At 35.9% G+C, this 21368-nt stretch overlaps 1 protein-coding gene across 1 annotated transcript in view; it reads right to left on the bottom strand.

The window, feature by feature from the left end:
- The window catches only part of Fstl5 (follistatin like 5), a 483380-nt gene that overhangs the window by 78944 nt on the left and 383068 nt on the right, over positions 1–21368 (bottom strand). The window contains exons 11-12 of the mRNA XM_051156911.1: positions 16453–16571; positions 1933–2082 (exon numbers count right to left, since the gene is read on the bottom strand). Coding sequence (XP_051012868.1) covers positions 1933–2082; positions 16453–16571 — 269 coding nt within the window. The remainder of the gene's footprint in view (positions 1–1932; positions 2083–16452; positions 16572–21368) is intronic.

Genomic DNA, 21368 nt, shown 5'->3' with positions numbered 1-21368 from the left:
ACAAACACTCAAGCTATTTTGTAATTGTTAAACAATGTGATGTCTTCAAAATTTGCTTGTTAAAATTTAGTACATGCCACAATCTTAAAAGCAATATTGCTTTACATATTTCACCTTATATATTGCATGTATGTTTGCATATGTATAATTGGGTATATATATATATATATATGATGTTTGTATATGTGATCATGTATCACAGTCTTTTACTTGATGCTTAGCACATAATATTAATTATGTGATAATTGCATAATATTTGGCCATTTTATTATCTATTATTTCTATTAATTTTTAATTTGACAACATTGTCTGAGGGCAAACGCCTATGAATATTAAGAGATATTGGCTTTCCCCACTTTTGAATATCTAGTAGGAAATATATATTCAGCAAATGTCAGCCTCTATTTTAAATTGAATTTCAAGATCAGCTTGAAATTAGTCTCAGATCATACGTATAATTTAAAAATTCTGGCAAAGTGTCCTGGGCATTTCAAAGCAAATGCCTCTAATATATACTAGCCTACATCAGAGCAAATCAAAATAAAACCAGCCTTGTCAAAATTCAACAGCCTCAAAATAATATGCAAATGAACTGTAACATACATTTGTTTTCACAATATGTAAGGGACCATTAAATTGGATCTCCATAATAAATATGTAAGCCTGGAAGCTTTAGAATGTTCTAGTAGACTACCTGTTCGTAATTTTATTCAAGATTTCACTATTTGTTCTCATATCAGAGTCTGAGCCATTAGAACCAAAGTCAGCTGGGAACTTAGACTGGGACGTGTACTAGAGCCTTGTATTAGAATCATTGACAGTCATTTGTTTATGGCCAACACATCTTACAGTAGCAATCAATCCATGACTATAACATGAAAGTATGAATAGACAGATGGACGGCTGGATGGATGGATGCATGGTCAGAAATATTCATGTGAAGTCTTAATAGCCTTTTACTTTTAGCGTCTTTTCTTTTAGATAGGAACCAAGATGTGTGAGTAAATTTCATAACAATATTGACTATAAAATGTATCTATATATACAAAGGGTATATCTATGTATACATTACTGTTTCTAAGGCACTTTGATAGTAGTATAATAGATATACAGTAGGTAATAGATATATGTAGCTTTTCATATGTCATGGTCTGCAGTGAACGCTTTACCTGCATGGCTTTATTTTAGCTTCAGTTCAATTATAAAAGGCATATACAGAGTATTCCCATTTTAGAGTTATGTGCATCTCATAATTCTAGCTTAAGCTTAGTTATTTTCTAAACTGGGGCCAATGATCTTAACTGTCCAGGTCCAAATTCCGGACACAGATATCCTAGATACAATAACCTCTGTTTGATAATTTTCTTGTGATTTAAGCAAACTGATTCAAAGCATAGTCTTGGAAATGAGTAAGAACCCAAACATTGTTTGTATTGGAAGCATGAAGTACACATGTTGGGAATACATCACCGTGGCAATGTTTATTAAAGTTTTGCTTGTGTATCATTGATCTGTTTTATTATTTATAGTCACATAATAATATTTATTAACTTTTGAAATTTTGTGGTAAATATTACTATTGTGTCAGCTTTTGTTAAGATAGTAATTAGAGATATCTCAATCGACTTCCAAACATAATTTTCCTGGATGGTCTAGAAGAAAAAATAAAAAGATGACCAGTCATGTGAATATTATATGAGTCTAAAACATTACAAAATAAAAGATTATGGAACTTTTCATATAATTCTCTAGGTGCAGACAGAAGACTTAGAGGTAAACTCCTCACAGAATTAATGATTTTAATCATCAAAGTAATGAAACACATTTATAATGACATCAAGTGTGAGTTGACAACATAGGTAGTAGAGACTGTATGATTAAAGCAAATAACTTATTTTAAGCTTCGTTTTCAAAACTAGCCATTAGTCATACCTGTACAACTTTTTGAGACTGCACATCAACAATCAAGATTCTATCCAAAGTTGGCTGAGCGACATAAATGAACTTGTCTTTGACGGTAACAGCAGAAGCCCACACACATCTCTGAACTTCATCCTCGTCAGCTTTGGGACAGACTTCATCCTGTGTTTTAAGGAAAAAAGCAAATTCACACCCTAAAACATTGCACGGTAATGACAGTGTGCTGAGTAGAATTAATGGTTGGTGATTTAGTACACTCAACAACAGATGTTAAATGTGCCAATAAAAAGAGTTAGTCAATGGCATACACAGCAAATTTAAGTTCATTACCTATGTATAGAAATCAATGTAAATTAAATTCCTATAGGGAACAGAAAAGAAAACAACTGAAGTGACTTCTGATGATTAGGGGGAAGGTTTTAATATAGATAAGAGAGAGGAAACATCCAGAGGCATGTAGAAGAGTCCAGAGCACATAAAAAAGCAGACTGAACCAGGCCAGATCTAGGAAGAATGAAGTGTAGAGACTAGCAAGAAAGAATATAGTGAGAATAGGTGAGGAGGGAGGAAGCATCTTGCCATTATATACAGAATGAATGAAGGATATCTGTAAGGTGGAGAGCCTGTGAATTACAATAACCTTGTACATGTGATTAGAAGATGAGGAAGTCTGGGGACTAGCATGGATTTTGATATGCTGAAAGGCATCACAGGTATATGCCAATAAAGTCATATGTTTTTTCTGCCAGAGGCACAGGAAAGGACTTATTTGGGCAGACTGGGACCTGTTTTACAATTTAAGAGGAATACTGTCCTTTGTCTAACTACCAGAAACTCTTCTACAGTTCAGCTTCAGCTAAGCCTTGACTCAATTTTGGACCAAGTCAGTAGGCCTGATGTTTTGGGGGTAATGGAGTACCCTTTGGACCTGATACCCAGTTATTGATTTTTCTGGTGAAATGCAAACCACTTTACTTTTATTTCTTTTTTATTAATGCAACAGATTAACAGAAACAAAACAAATTTAATTTTCTCCCAAGACCTCCCAGTGTTAAAAGTCTTCAACAGAACAAACATAATGCAAAAATTCTTTCTTCTTCTTATTCTTTTTTTATATAAAAATAGATTCTCATTCTATATAATACATCTCAACCACAGTTTCCCCTCCCTCAAGGTCTACTATCTCCCCACACCTCCCCTCTCCCCTACATCAGCTCCTTCTCCATTTCCTACTCAGAAAAGAGCAGACCTCCAGGAGATGATAGCCAAACAGGACAAAACAAGATCTAAGGAGTCAAGACAAAAGTGCTCATATCAAGACTGGACATGGCAAACCAATAGAAGAGAAAAAGTATCAAGAGCAGGCAAAAAAAAAAAAAGAAAAAAAAAGAAAAAGAAAAAGGTCTGAGCTACACCTGCTACCATCACCATCATTGGGAGTTCCAGAAAACATTAACCTAACAGTCAAATTTCCAGAAAAATGTCCCATAAGACTACAGTTCTGAGTGCACATACATGAACAACAAGCTGAGAAATGACCACAGCAGAGTTTTGCATGGCTGTTATTTGGTTCTGACAATTGATAACTAACACCTATTTCCTTTTTATTTGCACATTCTTGAATACTATTTGCACACTATCAAATCCAAATCTACTTTAGCACATTTGCCTCCTCTCTAATTCCCACAAAGCAATGTTCCCAGGATGCTCCGTTTAATGTCCATGTTTAAAAAGCTTTAGCAAAATATATGATATCATTAAATTAATAATGACAACAGACACACAAGCCTACATTTAATATTTATTTAATAATACAGCATGGTTCAGATACTACAGGCACTTCAGATAGTTTCCATGTTTGTCTTAAAATTTGGAATATAGTTGAAAGACCAGAGCACTCTGTAATGAGATAGTTTCCTCTACTGTTTAAATTTTGTAATATCAGGTGTAACTCAAGGAGGACCTAGAGCATCCACCGGTTCAAATCAGTTCAGTTTTTAAGGTTGAGCAGCTATTTTCCCATTGTTTAAAGCATCCATTTGTCCACAGAACAACCTGTAAGTAACCTGTGATCCAAGCAGTCAGTGTTGAATGATGCAAGCAACTCTAGATTAGGAAATGAACTTTGCTTAATAACTTGCAGCACAATGACTGTTCAGCAGAGGAGCCATGGAAAGTCCCACGGCACGTTAAGGACGTCACGGAAAGCTGAAGGCAGAACCTCTTTAAAACAGAGCGCAATTTTGGAATTTCACTCATCAGTTCCTATGAGACACCTGGGTAATTTCTTCAGCACGGTACTGAATGTCGTTGACAAGACCTTGTTTCTTTTTTGAGAAATAAACACCCGATAAAATAGTTATGGAGGTACAAAGCGCTGGGAGGCAAGTTGGGCCTGAGGCTGACATTTGAAGAAAAGCCCTGGATATAAGAAAATTGTTTGCAAATGTGTTGCCTCCCCCCACTCCTCCCCCCTCCCAAAATCTGAGGAAGTAATGCAAGTGTGAATAACCTGACACACAGCTGTCAGCCGAAAGACTTCCAGACCAGGAGCAATTTCCACAGCTTTGTCTGCTTCAGAAAGATGTAACAGTAAAATAAACTGCTCTACTGGGAATGATTTCCTATTTGTGTGCTGTTCCCAAAGAACACCTCTGGCCACACTTGCAATCATTTTTATAATGCCATTATGAGTGTCCTCACACATACCTTGGATTTCCTTTACATTGCTTTATGTCATTATTTCTGATTAAAGTCTGTCAGGTTTCATTATTAATAGAAATAATCTTTTACAGATTAAATATATTAATACTTAAATTTGTGGGTGGCAATTGGAGAGAAATGTTATTCACATGCATTAAGCTTTTAATGGGAAAAGACATAAAACACCAATAATAAAAATAACATTAAGGTAATATATGCTAATAGAATAAGAGACGGAAAGAAAAGGATCATTCTGTTCAACATTACAACTTATTTTGGTTAGGTCATTTTCAAATTAAATCCTGTATTTTATGTACATCGATTATGTTATCCCAAAAACATTAAAGGTCTGCAAGATTTATGCAGGCTTTGTCAGAAGTTTTAGTTTTGTAGTTTATTACTGTTGTTGGTACTTCCTTTGCTGGATCTCAATAAGTCAAAGAGAAAATTACATCCACTTGTCTTATGTTGAAAATTCATCCTTTTAGCCTCTTTTTACACTGATTACCCATTACAATGGCATAGCCTCAAATGTCTAGACCTTTTTTTTTCCATTTGCATTAAGTACTTCCATGGTTCCACCACTCAACAAGTTTCTGCTACTTGTCAATATGCCTTCCTATGTACTTTTTTCCTTTCCTTCCTTTCCTTTCCTTCCTTCCTTGCCTTGCCTTCCTTTTATTTATTTTTGAGGAAAAAATATCACATATCCCACATTGACAATGAACCATCTACGTAGCAAAAGATGGCTTTGAACTCCTATTCTGCCTGTCTCTACCCTCTTTCAGTATAGGCAGGAGCCACTGTGCCTGGTATGTGGTGCTGAAGAGTTAGTCTAGCACATCATGGTTACAAGGCAAGCACTGGATGAACTGAAATACGTGACCATGCTCCTGGGGTCCTTATTTCTCTTCTGTCTGATCTTAGAAAACTGCCCGTAGTGGGTTTGCTTGTTTGTTTGTTTGTTTTTTCTTTCAGTAAGACTTACAGTGCATTTGCTGGTCAAAGTTAAACAACAAGCTACTAACAACCTAATCGGATCAATCTACTTCTTCCCTTCAAAGAGTCATCACATTTCTTTACTCAAATCTTCTAGAATTTTCTAGAACGCTACCTCTTTTTCCTGACTGACTGGTCTCTCAGCCACCCAGGCCAGAAGAAGAAAGATCCATGGGAGATAAAAAGGTAGTTCATGTTTCACCTATCAGAATGGCTATAATAAAAAACAAAAGTGACAGCTCATGCTAACAAGGATGTGGAGAAAGGGGAATACGCCTCCACTGCCCATGGGGATATGAACTTGTTCAACCATATTGGAAGTCAATATGATCCAGCAATACCATTCCTGGGCATATACACAAAAGATTCTCCACCACACAACAAGGACATTTGCTCAACTATGTTCATTGCAACTTTATCCGTAATAGCCAGAAACTGGAACCAACCCAAATGTCCCTGAAACAAATAATGGATAAAGAAACTGTGGTAAATTTACCCAACAAAATGCTAATAAGCTATTAAAAACAAAGACATCTTGAAAATTTCAGGCAAATGGATGGAACTGTAAAAGATCATCCTGAGTGAGGTAATCAAAACCCAAACAGGCATGTATGATACCTACTCACTTATAAGTGGGTTTTTGCCATATAGTAGTACAGGATAACCTACTACAATTCAGAGACCCAAAAAGACAAGTAACAGGAGTATCCAGAAGAAGATGTTTAAATCTCACTAAGAAAGGGAAATAGAATAGACTGAAGCAATTGAAGAAAGGGAACAAGGTAGGAGAGGGAGCATGAAGAGAAATGAGGGTGTGGATCAGACCAGAGGAGTACAGGGAAGGGAGGACAGAGGGCTTGAAGAGAAAAGAGAAACTGTAGGTGGGGGCATCTTTTTAACTAGATGGAGAACTATGGTGGGGTAGGCTCCTGGGAGATATGGGTATGACTCTAGCTGAAAATCCAAATAGCAGAGGTCATGAAGACTGAATAGGCTACCTTCTAACTAGACCAGACTCCTAGTGGAGGGAGGAGAATGCCAACCCACTCACAAAACTTTGACACAAAACTTGCCCAGGCTACAAGATGTGCAGAAATAAAAATAGAGCTGAGATTGAGGGAATGTCCAAACAGCATCTGGCCCAACCTGAGATCCAGCCCATGTGAGAGACCCAACCCATGACACTATTAATGATGCTCTGCTATGCTTGCAGATAGGAGCCTAGCATAGCTATCCTCTGTGAGGCTCCATAGCCTGTTTAGAACCACAGCCAAACATTTGGCAGAATACAGGGAGATGTGTGGAAGAATGGCAGTAAGGATAGAAAGGCGGGAATAGGACTTCCACAAGAAGACCAACCAAGCCAACAAACATGAAACAGGGGGACTTCAGAGACTGAAGCACCCATCAAAGACTGAACCAAAGGTTATACACAGATGTAGCATATAGGCAGCTAGGTCTTTATGTGGGTCCCCTAGTAAGAGGAGTGGGGGACATGGACTCTGTTGCCTACTATTTCATCATTTCTCCCTGCAGGGACTGCCTTCCCAGGCCACAGGGGGAAAAGACGTCGTCAGTGCTGATGCAACTTGATGTGCTTGAATAGGCCAGTAAAGGGAGGGCCCCCCTTTCTCTGAGAAGTAGGGTGGGCATAGAGGATATTGGGGAGGAGGGTGGGACCTGGAGGAGAGGAGAAAGGGAGTTAAGATCAAGATGTATAGTGGAGAGAGAGAGAGAGAGAGAGAGAGAGAGAGAGAGAGAGAGAGAGAGAGAGAGATATTCATCATGACTCTGGTATTGGTCCAAACTTTGAGAATCTGATCTGATACAAAGATGATTAATTTTGACATATTGACGCATGACAATTTATTTTACAAGTTTCCTGGTGGTAATTAAATCAACCCCATGAACACAACCAAGCTTAAAACATGATTACACCAAAAATTTCCTAAAGTATGAGTGAAATCTTCCATAAAGATAAGTTCTATAGATTAAGTAAAAAAAAAAAAAAAAAAAAAAAAAAAAAAAAAAAAAAGGAAGAGCCTCAAAATAAACAAGCTAATTTGAGGGGTCTCCACGAGGATAGCACTACAAATTGACCGAGACAAACAAGTAGTGACTAAGTATGATCTGGCCACACAGATAGCCCAAAAGTTACCATGCTGTATGGTCCTCCAGGTGGAAAACAGGTCATACATTTCCCACTTTGAATAGCCTCCCTCTCCCCGTATTTAATATTCCTGGCTTCCCTGATGCTTATCTGTGAGCACAAAGACTTACACACCTGCTACAGTTGGCTTCCACTTCTAAGTTTATCAAACTAAAAGTTAGTCTCATTATTTTTCCCTCTTTAAAGGACAAATGTTTAAGATCAACAGAGATCTTAGAGTTTTAGCTCTGAGGCTGTGGAGGTGGTAGCCATGAAGACACACAGAAATACCTAACATTTAGCTGCTTCTAGAAAATTTTCAAATTTTATAGTACAGAACAAAAATTAAGCACCAAGGAGTACTTAAAGTGGTGAAAATGTAACCAAAGCTTAACAAAGAAAAGTTGAAATATTTGCCTTTGTGGACATACACAGGACGATAGATTGAGAGACCAAAAATGCTTGATTTTTGTTAGGGAATGAGAGAGAGAGAGAGAGAGAGAGAGAGAGAGAGAGAGAGAGAGAGAGAGAGAGAGAGGGAGGGAGAGAGAGGTTGCAGTTCCAGTTTCATAAAGTGTTAAGTGTAAAGGAACAAAGCACAATTGAACATAAAAATAATATATAAACATATATACATTAATATGAGTTGGAATTTAAAACAGATTGACAATAAGGGATGTGTAAGTTGTAATATGTAAAGAGTGACATACAAAACAGAAAAGGAAGCAAGTTGGCTGATCCTAATTAAAAACCAAGCCAGGGCTCTCAGTGTAAAGATAGCTTATCTGATTGTCTGCATAGTCTGGATGACCTCTGTTTTATACAGTTTTCACAGCTGTGAATGAAAAAAACCGACATTAATATTATGACCCATAAGAGCACATGGCTGTGGCACATTAGATATCCTAAAATGTATACACTTGTCTTGGACACTGAATCAAGCACCATTATGGTTCATCTCAGAGTGCATATTAGGCAACCATAGGTAGAGAAGGAATAAATGTAAAGCTGTTGCAACAAAGGGGCAACAGTCTGACTTCTTCATTAGATGGATATATATCAACATTTAGGTTGAAAACTTGTAGGACATCGCACAAGTGTTCTTGTTGCTTGTCAGTAGCTGATGAAAGGACACTGGTTTGTGCAGCTATGAGTTATTTCAATTTTTTGCTTTGCCATCAACCAGCTTCCCTGGCTCCCAGAATCCCCTCCATTGGTAAAGATTAGAAATAGAATTGAGAGAGTTATACTAATTACTGACAATTTATGAGTTGCCAGGCTCCTTGCTTTTTAATGCTACAAACTCGGCACATCACTTCAGAGAAAAAAGACAAGGGACTTCTTAGTTTCATTTGGTGTCCTTTGAGTTGTCACTGATGACTCCTCATAGTATTAATTGAGCTTACTAATTTTAATGAAGTGTTTTGATTGTAGAGAACTTTAAAATAAAATGCATCAGACAGCTGGACTGATGTACCCACGCAAGCAAGCACTTGGCCAAACGCAGTATGCACTACTGGATGAAGCTGCGTACAGACTCTAATTGTACAGACAACCACAAACCGTAAAACTTAATTTATATATTTTTACAGAAGATCTTTCTCTATGTATATTTCATAAAAAAAGAAACAATGATTTTCCTCAGCTCTTGAAAACACATCACCCATGTGGTTCTATTGGTGTATATGAAAACGTATACTTGGGAAATAGTGTCATAGGATGTAAACAATTTTTGCTGTGTAAATTTTTTAATTTCTTAGAAATAAATGATATAAAAATAATGATCATTATAAAATTGCATCAAAATTTTTAGTTTTATGTTATCGTGAAGTCTCTTATGGCCTTTTAGGAATGTGTGTATATAAAACTATGTATAAATATGTATATAATCTAATTGAGCTATTTTTAAATATTCTAGTTATAATTTTTCAATATTGGTTTGCACAGTGAAATGTCTATTCATACTACGGCATTAACAATTTAGAATCAAAGGACATTTTTTCTTCTTTTGTTGTTGTGGATGAGAACTTGAGATTTGCTTTAACAGGCAAGGTTTCTACCACCGAGTTATAGCTAAGCCTTCCAAAGATAACGTATTAATCTTTTCTAGAATATAAAAGGAAACTGAGAAAAAATTTTCATCTGTCTTCTAACTAGGATGATTACTTATAGCCCAAGCAATATAACATCCCACCCATCCCAGAAATGGAATGCAATGAATTTTGTCACATTTTATTAGAGGCTTAATTTTTGTCACTGTCAGCCAGAACATTTGGATCTACAACTTACGGGTTGCTTTTTTAAAACCTGAATTGGGAAAACACTATAAAGCTGTCTTGTAGTATGATTTTGATTTTAGGGTATCAAAAGCACAAAGACTTCAGTACAGAAATTCTTACTTTTAACCTAAAAAAATTCCTTTATGAATTTTATGGTCACTATAAGACTTAGGCTGAGGGCAGTGTGCAGTCAGAAGCCAGGGCTGGAAAGGGGAAGCTAAACATTCCACCATAATGCTAATGGTGCCCAGGTGTAACACCTAGCAAGACTCTTACACTAGTTTTGAAGTACTTTTCAGAAGCTGTGATTACCTCTTTAGTAAAATGCACATAATAATGTTTTTCTTCAGAGAGAATCATTGTGAGGATTAAACAAAATCATATTTGTATTGTTGAAGTAATCAGTGCAACTTGCCTCTTATTTTCAGATAGAATTTTCTCTGGGGTTTGCCCTTCATGAAATTACACTAGCCTACATATTTCAAATTAACTTTGTTTTCACTTCTCACAACTGTTTGGAAGCACATATTTAAGAGAGTCTGAGTGATTTTAAGTGTGCCATATACAGAGTACAATGGAACACATTTCTTTCTGTCATTGGCTGCTCTGACAGAACATATTGTGATGTTTCTCATTTATTCATCTGGATTCATTGAATTTAAATTCTAGAAACTATTTTTAGTGCATGGGTGAAAAAAGAACAAAGATGTTGAATGACCCCCACTGTATCTAAATGAAAAAACGTTTTTAAAAATATAAATTATATATGAAATAGTTGATTTGATAAGTAACAGTGTTAAATATTAAATGCATATAATGAGAACATTTTAGACATTATAAATAAGTCATCAAATACATTATGGTCCTCAAAGAATTTGCAAGGGATCAAAATTCTGGGTTGGGACAGAGGTATATAGGGCAGAGAATCCTAGAGACAGAAATATGATGTCTAATGTACACATTTATATTTGGAAAAGTGAGATAGACTAAGTCTCCAGGTCAAAGGTCTCAAGTTATGTCATATGAGAAGAAGATAGTTGGTAAAAGGTGTTGAACTGAAAAATAACACCAAAACCCTAGTGAAATGTAACAATTATGGTGGTTGTTAATAAAAATGAATTAGGTGGAATCTGGAACCTCACATTCAATCAACCTGATTAAAAACCAGCATGAACATTTTTAATTAAAAGACTCACGTTAATTTTGCTGCTCAACATAATGATGTTTTTATCATAAAGGAGCAATAAATTTGTTTTACAAAGTTAATTTAGCAAGGTGGCCAGTAAAAACAATAATAGTAAAAAATATGCTGTGGTATAACATACACACCTCCTACTCCCAGATTATTAAAATAATGGGAATTTGATTATAATTCCAGTGCCCAAGAGAAATATATAAACCTAGAAATATAAATATTCCTTTCAAATGGTTTGTATATGTCAGCCATCCTAGAAAGTGAGCCTACTAACTTCAAACCCACTGTGTACTCTAGTCTTATGTACATTTGCCCATACTCTCCAACTGTCAACACATTCTTAGGACTAAAGAGATCAATGAAGTATTGATCCTCACTTATAGACCATGCAGTATTATTTTCTTACTTTGAAAAGAGCACGGTTGGCTATTTGTCTGTATGTCTTTAAACACAGCCTAGATCAGAACCTCAGTGTTTCCTTCAACTCAGGTCTCTCCTGGGCTATCTATTCCCTTGATCAACTCTCACTGTAACATTATTATAAAAGCAGACAGTAGCTATATCTATATGATCTGAAATCTTAGATGTAAAATAGATTGGAAGGAAAATCCTAGTCATTTCAGACATTTTTTTTTTATTTTTATTTTTTTATTTTTTTAATTTTTTTATTAATTTATTCTTGTTACATCTCAATGTTTATCCCATCCCTTGTATCCTCCCATTCCTACCCCCCCCCATTTTTCCATTATTCCCCTCCCCTATGACTGTTCCTGAGGGGGATCACCTCCCCCTATATATTCTCATAGGGTATCAAGTCTCTTCTTGGCTACCTGCTGTCCTTCCTCTGAGTGCCACCAGGTCTCCCCCTCACGTACTATGGTGCCTCACATTTGACCAGACATTTTTAATGACTCCTATTTGGATTTAATTTACCTTGAGTGCTGCATCTTATTTGAAGTAAGCGATTTCTCATCGTTCTTAATCCACAAGGGAAAAGAGGAACAAACTTTTAAGAAAAATAGACAATTTGAATGACCTAAAGGATGAGCTGTTGGCCTCCTTATGCTCTAAGCTCTTCCTTCCTACTATGACATTGAGTATATGCATCTTATTGGTTACTCCTTTCAGTGATTTTAGTAGTGTGTCCAGGACAGGCAAGGCCACACAGAGAAACCCTGTCTAAAAAACAAAAAAGCAGAGAGAGAGAAAGAGAAAGAGAGAGAGAGAGAGAGAGAGAGAGAGAGAGAGAGAGAGAGAGAGAGAGAGAGAGAGAGAACATACCAACATAAAATACTAATAGTGATATTTCAGGACATGTTATACGGCAAGGACAAAAGTGTTTAATTCAATGTATAATCTGAGGAAACACAGATTAGCTGAATCAATACTGTTTTTGATCACGTAACATATCCGCCTTTAAGATTCACCTAGTGGAAAATTCAAGTAATTAGCAACACATTAATTATTCTGTTCACAGTCATTAAAATAACTTGGCTAGTGTTATCAACAGCTCATTGAAGGGGCTTTAATATGGTGTCTTCTAGAACCTCAAAGGACCCAACTCAGAAGGGATCTGCACAGATCTATAAGGACACTGCTACATACTTTAAACCCCCTCCTGCAAAGTTCACTGTAGTGTGTGCTTACAAACAGATGTCCAATAGAGACACAAAGGAGGGGAGAAGAATATGGTGAAATATGGAGGGAGGATAGGAGCATGCATGCACACACACAAACACACACAGAGACAGAGACAGAGACAGAGAGAGAAACAGACAGACAGAGACAGAGACAGAGAGACAGAGAGAGAGAGACAGACAGAGAGAGACAGAGACAGAGACAGAGACAGAGAGACAGAGAGAGACACAGAGAGAGAGAGACAGAGAGAGATAGAATCATCCAATATCATGAATTTTAAGAAACTTTAGAAGATTTCTTTATATCTAACATTTCAAACAACAATTTAATAAATTTATTCTTTTGAAATCTAGAGAGTAAATCCCGAAGAAATATTTAGAAGGTGTTTATATTACTCTCCATAGAAAGCTTTTTGCATGATATCATTGCACATGCAAAGGGACAATAGCTTAAAATCTCATCACCCACAGAGTTCTGCAAATGAAGACCAGGTTGATCCTTGCCCCATAGAGACAGCAATGGGCAGGGGAGTGTTCTGATTATGTTTCCAGAATGCAAAGCAGTATGGATTCAGAGGGATGCTCACTAGCTACTCATGGATGTAAATTTTCCACACCACATCAGGGGGATATTGCTTAAACAAGTATTTGGGCTACCATAGATTGAAAAGTAGTAATTGGATTAGAAATAGAACAAAAAGCCAAGGGATATTGGAATCGTCACTAGGAAAGTTCCTGAAAATCTCTGGAGGAACATGGGTGGTGTTCCCTTGCCACATGTGTCAATCATTCAGCTACTGTGCTAAGGGTGTCCCATTCCTAGGTGTGCACACTATTCTAACAGTACTAGTGGTGATTTTTCAATGGAAAATATTTTCAAATAAAGAAATTTAAAAGCTGAATGCAGAAAACCTACAGATTCATGTCCACTGTTCTGTAAAAGGCTGTGAGTTCATTTTTGTTTCTTGGAACATGTTAAATTGATAACGAATGCAAAAATAGAACCGCTCAGCCATGTTCTACAGTAGTGAAGCATGGCAAAACATGGGCCATTTTCTTCAAAGGAGGTCATCAAAAACACCCTCATTTTGTTAAGACTAGCAGCTAAATTCAAAGAAAGATACAGCTGTAAGCACTGGAGTTGACTGAGACTTTAAGGTCCATATGGGTGGTAGATGAGACTGACAGTGCTTGAAATCCAAAAGAGTGCAAGGTTAGTAATCTGTAAAGAGTTTAAACATTTTTTTTTCCAAAGATTTCATCTTGAATCTGAATCCATAAGCCTGGAAGAGAAATATATTTGCTTGAAAAGCATACCTTCCTGACAAGGTGAAATTGTGTGTACCGCTAGTATAAAAATAGCAGGAGTCCTGCCTACCAGAGATACAAAACAAAGAGCAAAAATCAAACGAGGAGATGAAAGAAGGGCACAGCTCACTGAGTGAACCCTTGCCAACACTCTCCCAAAGTCTGAAGGCTAATGCAAGCTGACATTGCACCAAAATTGAATTTTTATTTAGAGCAAGCAAACAGCACCTTTTGAAGGATTTGATGGAAGATTCGAAGTGTATCAGTCCTTATCTACACTTCACTGATCCATACCCTGTGTGGGGAACTGAACTGTTACTATCTTAATGTTGAAAATGACTTTGAAAAATATCTTAGTGATATTTACTCTTTATTCATGAGGAAAAGGGTTTCCAAAAGATTTCTTTCCCACTGCTTACATCCTAGGGAGTTATCTTCTAAAATAGGTAAGTTAGGTTTAATTTCTCTACTCCAAAGAAAGAACGTTTCAAACATCCAAACAGGACCTCAGACCTTATCATCATAAATTAATAGGCACTTGAGATTTAATGTAGCCCCTAAAACCTTGGTGATAAATTAATCTTGGGAATGTTTGTTTTTTCCATGAACAAAAAAAGGAAAACATTTTGGGTGAAAATAAAAAACAGGGATTAATGTTAAAATAGAGAAGAAATAAGTTGCATATCTTTTTAAAGTTAGACAACCGAGAATGACTAGCTATGGTTTCAGGTAACAGGCTTTTGGTTAAATTGTTCTACTGGTGTTCCTTGGCATGTTCATGGACAGCAGTGTTTGACCTCATAATGAATGGGCACATTGTCAAGTACTAAAAGAAGAAGAAGAAGAAGAAGAAGAAGAAGAAGAAGAAGAAGAAGAAGAAGAAGAAGAAGAAGAAGAAGAAGAAGAAGCCACCTACATCAATTGACTGACCCATGGTATCCAAATATTAAAATAAATCCAAATATAGATATTTTGAAGGTGTTTATTATCTAGTCTGTTGAATATGTACCAAAACTCATATTCTATCTCAAGACTGTATCATTAAAACCTGCATTGAGTTTCCTACCTGCCCTAAAATCCATACTCAGTACTCCACATTCTCATAGATTTGATTTCCTAGCCCAATAAAATGAGCCACAGCGGTGTTAAACTGACAGATCCACTCTCACCTATGTAGTCTAGTGTCCGTCAGTCTTATTGATATTGGACCTTGTACCTTAGTGCTTATCCCACAATTTTCAGCATCAATATTTTAACATAAATTTATGTGTAGAAAGTCATAGAGAGGAGGGAGGGGAGGGAGAATGTTAATGAAGAGGAGAGGGAGACAGAGAGATACACAGAGACACAGAGACATATATACCTAATGGAACATTGTCATCTTACATAATACTCAACTATCTTCTCATTAAATTACCTAATAATTGGAAACTTGAAGCTGTGGAGGGCAGTATCACACATGCACGCACCCTGGAATAACCATATCATTTTGTTTAAACATATAAAAATGCTTCATGTAATAAATAAATTTTTAATATAAAATTTTTTGTGATCCCAGTTATGATTGCTTCTTATTCTACGGCATTGCTTTCAGCTGTGAATTGCTTTCTTCATATATCAATATACTGCAGCAGCACCACTGGCCTCTGGTGGGCTGGATGAACATTTAAAATAAAGTTATAAACCATGATATTGAATGTCTTCTTTAGTCACGTGCCATGGCCTTGTCAACTTTAAATACGGTATCATAAATTGTGCTCATTATACTTAAAATAAGCATATTCTGAGTGTTTAGTATATGTCTGAATTTGTGTGGAGAAAGTAGATAAAACAAGTTTAGGGTTATATAGCCCAAAATAAAAACATTCCAAAAATTATTTACACGCAGTTTCCTTCCTTCCTTCCTTCCTTCCTTCCTTCCTTCCTTCCTTCCTTCCTTCCAATCTTTCTTTCTTTCTCTCTTTCTTTAAGAAATGCTGTCCTCAAAATCTGGGGATGTTTTAAATGTAAAACCACTACAAAATTATTGAATGTTATGTTCATTGTTGAACTTTCATGTTTTAAAATTTTAAGTATTAAAATTGTAAAGTTTGTTATTTTCCTTCTCATATATAAAACCTTCATTAAATCGCAGGCAGCTTTAAAGACTTAGAATTTCCATCCTTCACAAGTTTTACATACACCTAGGCTATGTTTTTCCAAAATATAATTTTATTTTATATTTTTTTCACTAAACTGCAAAGGAACTTTTCAGATACTTGCCTGAAATCCAAGAAGCTTTTCACTAGGCTTAATGTGCCTCTGAAATTCGCATTCCGTGGGTTGTATTACTTTGATTCCATCTTCATAAAAAACATAGAACATGTTCCCAATTCCCAGACCTTAGGAATAAAACAAATATAAAAATTTCAACACAGAATTATCAAAAAAAATCTTTACAACAAAAACTCGGAGCCCATAATCTCCCTTGCAGGCATATATTTAAGGAGTTGTCTAATGTAAATAAATCAAAGCACAGGTGCTCTCCTGCATGAAACACACAGAGACATGTTCTTGGTCCTCCTGATCTACAGTGAATCGGATCGCTTTGTATAAATCAGTACATGTTTCCTGTGTCTTCAAACAAACACAAATTTAATTATGAACCCTTTGACACAGAAATTATAAAAATTCTTTAATTTAGGTGTGTATTAGTTGAATGTTAAAAGTCACTAATGAATACTAATCCAACATAGTATTTATCATAGTTCCCTAAAAAGAAGGAAATTTCACTCCTTTGGAGGTCATTTTATATAAAGACTTTTTGAAACAAGAAAAGGCCACATGTACTCGATGTTTGAGAATATGTACTCTCAAACATCCTACACAAAGGTCTGGAATATCAGTTAAATTGACAGCATTGAAAGTCTATATCTTCAATCTACATTAACATAATTAAACTTTTTTTTACAAGAGTATGTTAAATTTTTAAAATTATTATTTTAAATTTTGTCTATTACAGATCTGAGTGCATCACATATAAAATGTCCTCTCATTTAAAAATCCACACCAAAAGGCACAGGACTTTGAGAGGATGCCACTTGATACACGGGTGAGGTCGAATGGAGTCTAACCTCTGATTCTCTTAGCACATCGTAAGTAACACTTTTCCTTGGAGATCGCACACTTGGCCAGGTTTCCCACATTTTCATGCACACTTTTTGAAAGTGTACAGACATGTACAGGTCTTCCGTATACAGAAAAATTCTCATTTGACTGAGAAAGCACACACGTGTAGTATGGGCGGGCTTCACATATTAATTAAAACTTGTCTTGGAAATGCTCCCTGACCAGGAGCACCCATGTCTTCATATAAACATGTTCATGGAAATGATACATCTGTGTACAGATATCATATACACATGCACACCTGTCTTGAAAAAATACACACCTGACTAGCATCTCCCATATCTTTGTGTACACAAGTGTGGGAGTGTACAAACCTATCTGAGCACTCATGTACACATGAAAATCTGTCCTGTGAAAGTACACTCCAGTACTGTACTCCTACTCATCCCTGTCCTGGCAGCACACACACTAGTTCTGGGACACCAATAATCAGGTAGTCTTTTCTCTTTATGGATTCAGTCTCTGTTTATATTCAATATACTGATCTCTAAGCCCATGGATCTTCCTTTTCTAACCATTTTCTAGCAGTTCTTTTTTCCGGTTATACTGCTTGCTTCTAATTTATTCAACTAATGTATTCAATTATATTTCACACAGTACATGTTCTTCGAAAGATGAGTGGTGGTAACTAATTCTTGATAAGTTGAAAGGCCAAATATTGGTTAAAATTTTTATTTCTAAAACCATCTATGCTTGGTCATCATGTGGGTCCCCTAAAAATGGGAGTAAGAGCTATCTCTGACTCTGCTATCCGCTTTTGGATACTTTTCCCATAGGTGGGCTGCCTTGTCTGTCCTTAGTGGAAGAGGATGCATTTAGTCCTGCTGTGATTTGAGGGGCTAGGCGGGTTGATACTCTTGAGGGCCTCTTCTTCTCTAAGAAGAGGGGGAACGAGGGGAGGAGGACACGAGGGTAGGACTGGGAGTAGTGGAGAGAGGGGGCTGGAATCAGGCTGAAAAGTGATTAAGTTAATTAATTAATTAATGTTAAAGTAATTCCTTTAATTTTTAACAACAAACTTTGACTCTGAAATGTTAAGTTTTCTCAGTTGAGATCACCTCCTATCTAGATATGTTGAGTCTCAGGTTTTACATTCATGGAGCAACAAAATGATATCTTGATTTATAAAAACATCTGTTTATGGAACTTAAGTCATACTTTATCTTATAAATTAGCTGCTAATAAATATAAGAATTATAAATTTTAGACATGTAAAATAATATCTCTATTTTCATTATTGGGAGGGAGATATATTCTAAGATTAATTCTTAATTTTGGGGTTTTTTTTAACATGGCATGTTTATAAGTTTTCTTACAGCACATGACCTTACTTCATGTGTTAATGAATATGGATTGAAATGAAACTACATTATTTCAACAATGATCTGTTTAGTATAGTTCCAGAAAATACCACATTAACAGAGGTTATTCTTGAACAGTAGCAAAAATGACAAGACATAGGTACCAGTCACATTCATCACAAAAAATTTCACAGGAAATAATTCCCTGTTTATCATCTTTAAGCTGTATAAAGCTGTGTGTAACAGCATGTAAATTTCATGTACACATAACAGGGCTTAAAAAGTAGATTGCTTTTCGTGACAAAAATGTATTGTGTTACTAAACTCTACATATAAACACTAACTGGATTGATACATCTATTGTTTAATAACTATCAATTTATTATTATCGGTGCCTGTATAGTGATGTTGAAATTTACAATCAAACATAACTGAGTCATGCTTTGGTGTTGTTCTGAGCTGCACAGGCACCTCTGTACTTGATATATCTTTCTCTTTTTGTGTTAATGTCTTTATTTCTAAGGGTTTTCTTCAATTTTTATCTTTTGTAATTTATTCACATTACATCCCAATTGTTACCCCCCTCTCTCCTATCTGCCCATTCCCAACCTCCCTCTCTCCTTTTCTCTGTTCCCCTTCTGTATTCCTCTGAAAGGGATGTCCTCCTCTCCTACCATCTGACCACAGCCTGTCATGTCCCCTTTCTCTGTGTGCCCACAAGGCCGCCCTATCAAGGGGTGGTTGAGTAATCCTCTTCCGTGAGCTGCTCCTGTTGACTCTCATCACAAATTGAAGCATATTTGTAACTGATAACTAGTTACCATCTAGAATATCTACTGATTTTGTTGAACTATATCTACTCCTCACCTCTCTAGATACCTATCATTACAGTTTTATTTAACCCTGTTTTTTGTGCACGCTCAGTGGGATCCTACCCTGAGTTTCTAGAATGTTTGGTTTCTGAGATGAAATGTCCTTTAAAAACAACTAAGTTAGCCAAATCACACATTTAAGCCTTCAAGTCTATTTTTTTTATTTTAAAATATGAATTCACACCAGTAATTTTATAAATCATAAACGTATCTCAGGATACCAGTCGCTTGTGAAATATAAATAAATATCACCACAAGGGGTTTACTTTGTCTTGCTCATTTTTTATTTTTCCAGTAGAAAAATAACCCCTCAGCATTTAGGAAACCATCCTGAAAACACTCATAATTTTAGGCAAAGGAGGATAATTGCATAATCACTGCCATCATTTGATTTTGAGGTCACAACCATATCACACAACTATCAGTATTAAAGAAGATCTAGCGGTACAGATTCAGCAGTATGATTGGCACACAGTAGCGTTTTAAGAAGCAGTTGATAATTTCATGATGCTATCTCTGTTCAGGATGGACAGAGCAAGGGAGAAGTCAGTCTCCCTTGACGTCTTTTTTCCTTGAACTTAACTTATTCCTCAATCTGTGCTAAACTTCTGTCTTCCCTATGATACCAAATTGTATATCTTCTTTTCCCCAGGATTCATGATCCCACTAAAGTTTTAATTTCATTTTCTTATAGAACATTTCTCATAATTTCTTTTATCAGAGATAAGCTTTCCATTCATGCTCATAGTGGACTGAAATGCCATTCACATTTTCTGGCTCATTCTTCTACAAAAAAAGGTGTGTTGTTCTTGAAGGGTGGATGGGTGTGATGTCATCTACAACATCACAACTCCCTTCAGAGAGAGGTAAGTACCTGATACTAAGGCTATCATAAAAGTATTTGACAATATAAAACAACTGAAATCTGCTAATTACTTTTGAAAATGTAATGTTTAAGACAATTAGATGGTCGTTAGATAATATTTTGGTTTCATTTTACTTTTGTATTCTAGTATTGAACATAGGGTTGTGTCTATGCTAAATACCTGCTCTTCAGCTTTAGTGCTGTAAAGAGGTCATGAGTCTCAGATTAAAGAATAATCAAATAGTCATCAATTATACTGAATTTTAATAAGTGTCCAGTGCTATGGCACTTTGCAAACACCCTTAAGCAAAAATGTCTCCATTGTTAATCTACTAGTCTCTTTTCTTTAATCATTTTTCATTTCTCATACATTGGTGGAGACAAACTCATGAATCATGTCTTTCCCAAAACAATTGGTAATCCAGTTGTGTATCATGATGGTAGAAATTAGTTCATGATTACCTTGGTTCCTCTGTATTCTGGTTTCTTCCTCTACAGAAGTAATAGAAAACATAGAAATAATTCTATGTATGCTTATACGCAGGAACTATTCCTAATCTGTACTAAACACGTAATACATTATTAATGCACACATGAAGGATATTTGGTGTGTCCTGAAGACAAGACACTGATAGAGTGATTGTAAATCCTACTAACTCTGATATTAACTACAATTTTGTTCCAATATGATTTGAGTCATTTCTTGATGTTGGATGAAAGTTTAAGCTAATAGAAAAAGGAAACTTGTGGTGATACTTTTGCTGGATTAAACTGCCTGGTGACCTTATAAATTATAAACATGTAGAGAAAATGAGAGTCTCTTCTGATTTTGCAATAAAAGTTGTATTAATGGGTTTAAATACTTATAAAATATTTCATTAATTGATGCTATCTCTCCCATGTTGGGGACTGTTAATATATTTGCATATATACATAAAGATAATATATATAGAAAGCTCTCAATATTTATTT

This window comes from Acomys russatus, chromosome 15 (genome assembly GCF_903995435.1).
Source record: "Acomys russatus chromosome 15, mAcoRus1.1, whole genome shotgun sequence".
Classification (NCBI taxonomy): domain Eukaryota; kingdom Metazoa; phylum Chordata; class Mammalia; order Rodentia; family Muridae; genus Acomys; species Acomys russatus.
The sequence above is the reverse complement of the archived record's forward strand: the minus strand, read 5'-3'. Positions and strand labels throughout refer to the sequence as shown.